Source organism: Gymnoscopelus microlampas, assembly GCF_963454915.1.
Source record: "Gymnoscopelus microlampas genome assembly, chromosome: 17".
In the NCBI taxonomy this organism is placed as follows: Eukaryota; Metazoa; Chordata; class Actinopteri; order Myctophiformes; family Myctophidae; genus Gymnoscopelus; species Gymnoscopelus microlampas.
The window spans coordinates 7,752,525-7,761,436 of record NC_139954.1 but is presented as its reverse complement, the minus strand read 5'-3'; the positions used below and the strand labels follow the sequence as shown (position 1 = coordinate 7,761,436).

General features: G+C 41.6%; 1 protein-coding gene across 1 annotated transcript; it reads right to left on the bottom strand.

Annotated features, from left to right (window-relative positions):
- Window positions 1-413: 413 nt before the first annotated feature.
- LOC311064211 (claudin-14-like) lies at window positions 414-3,142 on the bottom strand (the record flags this gene model as incomplete). Its single annotated transcript, XM_084084034.1, has 3 exons — window positions 414-717; window positions 1,493-1,719; window positions 2,909-3,142. 3 exons carry the CDS (start codon window positions 3,140-3,142, stop codon window positions 414-416), a joined length of 765 nt encoding a protein of 254 aa, XP_083940160.1.
- Window positions 3,143-8,912: the final 5,770 nt, after the last annotated feature.

The window sequence follows — 8,912 nt, the reverse complement described above, 5'->3', positions numbered from 1 at the left end:
TTGACAAAGCATTAGCAGATTCCACCCCAGAGGTAAAATAAAAGTGCGGTGGGGCCGTGCCCTTAGAGTGGACTGGGAATCCTGTTTTTTGCTCTTTTTGACTTGCGAAGGGTTAACCTTCCATAACCTGAAACCTTCCAGTAATGAATACAAATCACGTTGCGAAGCGTTGTGACCTTGTAGATCTGCTATTTCCGGAAAAAGAAATTCAATCATTTTTAGTATTAGCTTTGTTTTTAAAGTGTAAGGGTTCCCAGAACTCAGGGTTAGTATCACCTCCTGAGCAGCTGGGGCTCCAAATTAGGTTCTCAGAACCTTTATATGAATCCCAGCCGTAGTGTAACGGACACAAATCCAGAACACACACACCGCACAGTTTCCCGTAGTTCCTGTATAAGTCAAAAAGAACCATTTCAGACGTAGTCACTGAGCCTGTAGCCGCTGCTGGACGTTGACATCCGTGACGACAGCATGCGGTGGTTGTCCTTCAGAGCCTCCGCGGGGCGGTACGGTGGTGCGGGGCGGTGCATGGCGTTGAAAGGAGGAGGAGGAGGAGCAGGAGGAGATGACGGGTAATATCTGGGCGCACGGAGGCGGTTCCTGACCGGCCTGGCGCCGCCTCCACAGCTCCAGCACAGCACCAGACCTCCAGCTATGCTGAGGAAGGCCGAGGCGAAGCCCAGGTACACGGCCATGCCGATCTCGTACTTCATCCCGCTGCATGGGGGGAGGAGGAAACGCGGGAATTATAGTTAACCCATTAAGACCTGAGGCCGATTCTACAAATGCCTTCTAAATCAGTAGTTCTTACACTTTTTCATAATTCAAAATTATTCAAAAATGTCCTCACTTTAAAGATTTTCCAAAAATGTTCAAAAATAGCAGATGTACAAGCTTGCAGCCAATGCAAAAAAACGAGCGTGACACAAATTCTTTCCCGGTTTTAATGGGTTCAGGTCTTAATGTAACTTTCCTCTTCTACTTCTACTCTATTTGTACGCAGTTTCCCTGTGCAAGTGCTGACATTTTTTACAGTTGAGCTAATAGAGCCTTCCAGGAGATAAATTGAAACCATCAGGTTTAACCAAAACTAACATAATAACTGGATGGTAATTGGAACAAAACACTAAAACCAACTGAACTCAAAGAGAAAACGTCTTGTCAATATTTCGTCAACATAATCTTTGTCAATATTTCGTAAATAAGCGTATTTTGGGTGTAATGTATCTTGCAACATTTTTTAGCTGTGCTGTTTTAAGACAGAAGGCACAGCTAAAAAAATCTTCAATCGATGATGATCGGGTGGAAACCTCATTATGTCCAAAACTTTCACTTTTCATGATTCAAAATCAAAAGCAGCAGATCGACAAGCTCGAAACGCGTCCCTTGTAGATCTGCAACTTCTGATGCTTTTGTGTGACACTGTGGTTTGATCAAGTGGGGCGTTAAAAGGTTTCTGCCCGGCAGCAACGACATGCAAAACTATAATAACCTTGGAAGGAAGGGGTCGTAGAAGTCCAGGATGACGTCGTTGGTGGTCCAGCAGACGGTAACGAGGCACAGCAGCCCGGCGCAGAGGAAGCACACGCCCCCGCTCAGCGCCAGGGCGGGCTTGGTGTTGGAGGCGCGGGCAAAGCGGGTGCACTTCATGCCCATGATGGCCACCAGGATGGCCAACGTGGAGGTGATGCAGGACAGGACCATGAGGGCACGGGCGGCCTATGGGGATGAAACGGGCACAGAGGAAACAGTTTGGTTCTGGAGCATGTGGAAGTTATAAACAGTAGAATGAGATGAATGGATGATTTGCTTCTGTAACCTAAAGCAGTGGTTCTCAACCTTTTCAGACGGCGACCCCCAAAATAATCATGTTTGAGCTGGGGACCTCCAAAAATACTAATCCTATTTGAACCTGCTCATTGGGAGCAGTTAGCGGTTCAGTGTCTTGCTCAATGCATTGTAGATGAAAGCGGAAAAGGAAATATCTTGTCCTGACTAGATCACCTATTTTGTTGCATTTCTGCTTTATTTTTCGATAGCGACAGTGAGAGAGAAAAGAAAAGCGGACAGAGAGCATGGGGAATGGCATTACAGCAAACAGTTCCAGGCGGCCAAGCAGGGTTATACTATCTTGTCCTGAAATAACTCAAACTAGACTGTTCGTTGTAGATTAACCCATAGAAACCGGGCAATGATCTGTGTCATTTTAGATTTTAGAACAGTAGCAGATATACATTAGTATAGCAGATATACAGTACAAGCTAACAGCACGTCACTTTGTGCCGTGCTGTGAGCTTGTACATCTATTTTTGATAATTTGTTTATATTTTTGATTTTTTTTTTTCACATTTCTTTTACACAAATCTTCTCTTCTGGGTGTCCCGGCACAAAACAAATTCAGGTGGGGGGTCTGTGGCCAAATACAGGCCAATTTCTTTTCTTTTTTTATGTAGGAAACAAAAAAAGGAGATATTTACTTGCGACTCATAAGTTTCCCAGTTTGGGAACCACTGCTCTAGAGCAAGGGTTCCCAAACCTTTCAGGCCACGACCCCCCAAAGTAATCATATTTGCCCCCCCCCGCCCCTCCACCCCCACCCTGGCAAGCACTTCTAAATGTAGGCAATAGTTTGACTCGGTTCCACAGACAAAAATGTCTGCCTCTTTCTTAAGTAATATTTGACAATTTGGTATTAAAAAGGTCTTAAAGGTCATTAAATTGTAACTTTAGAAATGTGCAGATACCCTGCATACACTTATACTGTATGTTGGTTTGTTTACAGTTGAGTGAGAAAACAATATTGCACATTAAGCTAATCATTTGGGGACCCCCCCCCCATAATTTGGGGTCCCGACCCCCAGTTTGGAAACCACCAGTGCCCTATAGAGAGCTCTCTTTACTAGCATACCTGCAGGTCAGGCGGCAGCGCCAGCAGGGAGCGGTGCATCTCACACTGGTAGATGCCGGTGCTGTGCCACACGCACTCCATCCACAGGCCCTTCATGTAGGAGGTGGCCGTGATGATGTTGGAGCCCACGTAGGCCGTCCGCCGCCAGTGGGGGAGACACGTCGCCACCACGGTTCCCACGAACCCCAGCAGAGCGAGGAAGAAGCCCAGAAGCTGGACAGCCATGCTGGCCATGATTTTGGCAAGACAGCCACACACAAATATCTACACGTAGTGTGCAGTGTTCATTGTGTTGACTAAGATTTTGATATTTAGTCGACTAAGACTAATCAATTTCAGATGACTAAAATAGGACTAAGACTAAATGGTCTGTTATTCAAAAGACTAAAACTAAGAACAAATCAGAATTTGCTGTGAAAATTAACACTGGTAGTGTGGGAATTCAAATTTCTTGGACCTTTTTTTGATGATCGACTTGGAGCAAAAGAAAAATGTGCTTTTCAGCCCTCTGATATGCCAAGAGGAACCCCTCCCACCCCCCCAGAAAAATCACGTACAGTTTAGGCCCAAAAGCCCAGGCCAGCGATAATCATCATTCACTCCACAAACCAGATCACATCATGAGATGGAAACCACACACAGAAGAAGAGCTCGAGCTGGAGAATAGATGGAGGATCTCTCTCTTTTAGCTGCATAATCCCCGGCAGTAAAGTATAGTAAACTCCATTGAGTTTGGAGGCAGCATACAGAGCAGTTGTTTTTGTTTTGCAGGTCTCTCTCTCTCTCTCTCTCTGGGGTGTTTGTTGGCAGTGAAGTTTCTTGGTCCTCGGTTAAAGACGGCTGCCTGAATGTGTTACTAATGAGAAGCTGAGTTCAGCTTCACCTGTTCCAACGTTCCCCTTCCGGGGGCGAGCCGCCTGCATTGCCAACCAGAGAGAGAGAGAGAGGTAGAGAGAGACAGAGCGAGAAGGAGAGAGGCAGAGGGAGAGGGCGAGAGAGATAAAGGAAATCAAACATTGACAGAAAACACCCCAGCTGAGATTAAGGTTACAAGTCACTAACTTAGAAATGACAAAGCTTTTTCACAGCTCTATGAGACCCAGAGGACAACACAACGCTCCAAGCTGTTAGGCCAAAGTGTGATTGAAACAGAAATACAACAGAGATACAAGACACAAAAAAAAGTATTAGCTTTTCCACCTTTTTCAACTGATGCTACTTCCTACTATTTACTACTGCATCTATCTATACTGTTATCTATGTTTTTATGATTATTAGTTATGTTATTCTGTTGTCCATGCATTCATCGACTGTAGATAGTATAATATTTTAACAAATTAACAGTGCCATTACAGGTCTCCCTAAGCCATCGATCAGAAGACTGCAGGTGATTCAGAACGCTGCTGCTTCAGTTCTTACTAATACGATAGTAGATCATATCACTGCGGTTCTCAGAGAAATCAAAGACTTTGTTTCAAAATCCTCTCTGTATCCTCTGGAAATGTCCAAAACTGTTACTTTTCAGGATTCAAATTCAAAAACCGCAAAAGTAGCAGATCTACAAGTTCAAAACGTGTCGCTTCGCACCTCTCAGGTGCTCAGGGACAGGCCTGCTTGCTGAACCCAGATTCAGACTTAAGCAGTGTTCTGTTTTTATTCATTACATATCTGGAACAAACTCCCAGAGAGCTGCAGGTCTGCTTGCTACAACTCTCAGTTCTTTTAAATCAAAGCTGAAGACTTTTCTGTTTGCCACTGCCTATTACTATTAGGGTTTTATTTTAAATTATTTCTAATGAACAGTAATTTTACTTCTTATTTTTCATTCAAATGTCCTTTTACAACGTGTTTATAAATGATCTGTGTCAATGCTTTAAGCATGCTTTGAATTGCATTGAAATGTGTGCTATACAAATGTACTTGCCTCGCCTTTTATTACGTTATTAAATGTCATGTTATGCCCTCATGTCCAGCAAGAATTATGCAAATCCCAAGGGTAGTTAAGCATTGACATGCGGTTTAGTTTACTGCACCTCTCTGTTGTTTCCTCCTTGGTATAGTTTTGTAGAGTTGTATATTTTTAGAGGTTTATAGGGATCAATGTCTGTTCTTTGTTGTTACTGTATGTCTGTTTGTACAAGACCAAGGACCAAATAAGTCTTTGACTTTATTGTGTTTTCTCATCCATGACGTGTTATTCCAGTGAATGCATTGTACTTGTATTTCCCCTTTTCAGCATAACATTCAAATAAATCAACCATCATCAAGCTGCTGTTGAACTAAGCCCTACCGAAGAAATGGTCTCAAATCATCCACTTCTTTTTAAAAGAAGTTTGACGGGCCAGACCCTCCCCTTTACTTCACCGATGGCCTTATCTATCTGTTCAAACAGTGGCAGACATGACACATCACTCAGTAGATATTACAAAAAAGCTCTGCTATGCAGTATAGGAGACTCCTTGTAAACTCTGCCAACAGACCACAATGGAGACAAGCCCCCTGGGGCTTTTTGTCCTTTTAAGATAACCTTTGACTGTGCTACCTGCACTGTACACAATCCTGCAAATAAAAGTATTCAATCAATGTTATTATCCTTTTGGCATGGTGGCTTGTAAGGCTAAACTATTGATTATTTTCTCCGCGATTATTCTATCTAATTTGTTTGAAGAGTCGAGAAGCCTGTTTTTAAATATTTGTTTAAATTTTTATATATCAACAAATGGATTGCGTTATTTTATACTTAGTCACAATGGTGTCATGCAAAAGTAGTTAAGGATATATTATTCATAGATTATTTTTTTACATTATTGGTTACCAAATCTTTTTAATCGATTAAATCGATGAATCATATTAACTTGCTTGTATTGAACAATGGAGAGATGCTGAGTTATACTTTCACTTCACTTATAAATTGATACGGTACTGATTCAAATGATACAGCTGAGTCAAAGAGCCATTGTTTGGACTTTCTCAAAAGGCCAGCGGATGTTTCTCCCGGGAAGACAGTGTACAGGCAGATGTTTGTTCAGTGTGACTTGGCTGGTACTGAGCAGTGTTGCCATGTCCGCTTGTTATAATCTAGTTTTTGTTGGGGCTTGTGTAAGTGTAGTTGCTTATTTGGGCTTGCTTCCAATTAAAAAAAAATAATTAAACCAGTCGTTCTCAAATAATACATTTTCAAGTCATGGACGGACCCCCCAAATTAATATGTATGTCCCCTAACACCCCCCACAAATGTTTTGTTCCAGGGGGCCCCGTACCAGATTCGTGTTGTTAGAATGTTTACAAAATATTCCAAATATTCCACTTTTTCCCCCTTTTTTTTAAATAGCTGATGTATACAGTATAGGTTTAAAGTGCTCATGTGGCCAATTGGCACTTATTTTGGGCTTATTTTCATAGACCAGCTGCTTGCTTATTTCTCTCACAAAATCTGGCAACGCTGGTAACGAGGCCTCTCCCAGTCATAGAACCACAAACACACACACACACACACACACACACACACAGGCCCGTTGTTCTTTACTGATTGACAACACCACAACAGCGTGACAAGTGAGCACCAGGAACATGACAAAGCACAACAAAGTGTACTTTGCAAAAACAGCACGAAGCCAAATCGGGCACAAAAGATCAAAGAATGTTCTCTCTGTGAATAGTCCTACTGTAACTAAAATACAACTGATATGCATTGCATGCCAGCTGGCTTAGTGAACTTTCAATTCAAGCACATCAGGTTATAGACAGAACATGTTTGCTATGTTTCTATTAACAAGTTGTTACAAACATATGCGTAATGTTTAACCACTTTAACCCTAACATCCCTATTCTGGACATTGGTCATAACAACAGGTGAAACATGCAGCGGAAATAGCAGATCTTCAAGCTCACAACGTGCCTCAATATGACCCGTTGTGAGCTTGTAGTTTAGATCTTTTCAGCAAAGAGATTTGGTGTTGATGGGAAAAAAGGAGGGGCCAAATACGGGCCCCTGGGCAACCCCGGTCAAAGAAGTATAGGGTTTAAGCAGTGGTGGAAAGTATAAATACATGTAGTCAAGTACTGTACAGTACTTGAGTAAAATGTTGAGGTATTTGTTTTACTTAACTTGAGTATTTCCTATTTTCAATACTTTTACTTCTACTCCACAACATCTAAGAGGCAAATACTGTACTTTTACTCCACTCCAATTATTTGACAAATTTAGTTACTATTGTTGCTTTCTAGATTTTAATTATTATTACAAAATATGCATTAACCACTTCAGCCCTATATATACTTTGGGTATTTAAAAAAAATATATGCATACTGCATAATGAGTACTTTTACTTTTGGTACTTTAAGTATATTTTGATGCCAATACTTTTGTACTCTTTTGAACACCGAACTTTTACTTGTAACAGAGTATTTCATCATTGTGGTATTGTTACTTTTACTTAAGTAAAACATTTGAGTACTTTCTCAACCACTGGGTTTAAGTCACTGTTTCCCAATGTTGGGTTCGGGGACCCCCAGGGGTCCAAATGGACCCTTGTGCATCTGTAACTCTGAGAGTGTAAAAATGGAACCATTTTGGTTCCATTTTGACACTCTCAGAGTTAAATTAACACTGAGGAATTTACAGTGTAGATTGGGTCCCAGAGAAAAAAAGAAAAAAAAGTTTGTGGCCTAATGCCTTAACAAACGGGGGATCCTTGAAGTGTAAAAGCTTGAGAATCACTTGTTTAAGTATACTAATATACTTAATCCAGTGAATATTAAATATGAAACGTCTTACCTCTGAGGAGCACCTGTCCACAGGTGTTGAAGTGTTGTAATCATCCGTTAAGTGTTATAACAACGCATCTTGACAAGTTCCACAACCCACATGAAGGAGGGTGTGGGGGGGGGGTTTGGCATCACTCTGTTGGCATCACTCCCACTTGTCTCAGTTGTCTGCCTTATGCTCTGCCAAAATGCCCTCTGTACTGGTGAAGAAGTGATAGGTCTCTCTCTCTCTCTCCCAGATGACCTGATGCTATTGTTCTAACATCATGATGTGCATACCTGCTACTACATTATGCTATAAGCATAGAATATGTATATGTCTTTGATTAGTTGACCTGTTTCTATTCTGTGCTTTTCTCCCCTTTGAGCTTCCTCTATCTCTCTCTCTCTCTCTCCTCCTCTCTTCTCACCAACACTACGACTGATGGAGCGAGCACGAAAAATAAATAAATAACAGAGTTGATTCTGATTCTCTCTCACTCCCCCCTCTCTCTGTCTGTCTGTCTGTCTGTCTGTCTGTCTGTCTCTCTCTCCCTGTACAGAGTGTGTCAGAGATGTGACTGCCCAGCAGTGGTGGAAAAAGTACTCAAATGTTTTACTTAAGTAAAAGTATCAATACTGCAACGTAGAAGTACTCCGTTAGAAGTAAAAGTTCAGAATTCAGTATTTACTTGAGTAAAAGTACAATAGTATTGGTATTAAAATGTACTTAAAGTACCAAAAGTAAAAGTACAAAAATGTTTGAAAATAGCAGATCTACAAGCTCACAACGCGTCGCGCTGCGACGCGTTGTGAGCTTGTCGATCGGCTATTTTCAAATAGCCTGTGTATAAAATAGGGCTAAAGTGGTTAATGCATGTTTTATAATGGTATAGTTTATATCTGCAAAGTAACTAGTAACTAAAGTTTTCAAATAATTGTAGTGGAGCAAAAGTACAATATTTGGCTCTGAGATATAGTGGAGTAGAAGCAAAAGTATTGGAAATGAGAAATACTCAAGTAAAGTATAAATACCTCAAAATTGTACTTAAGTACAGCACTTAAGTAAATGTGCTTAGTTACGTTCCACCACTGCTGCCCAGTGTTGGAGGTGATCAGTGTGGATCCCATTAGCCTCTGCAGCAGTGCAGCGTCAGGGTCACAAGGTCAGTGCAGAGAGACTTATAAAGACTACTACAGGACCAAGTTCCAACACGACCCCCGAGGCAAAGCACGGGAGACGGGGACAGAGACACAA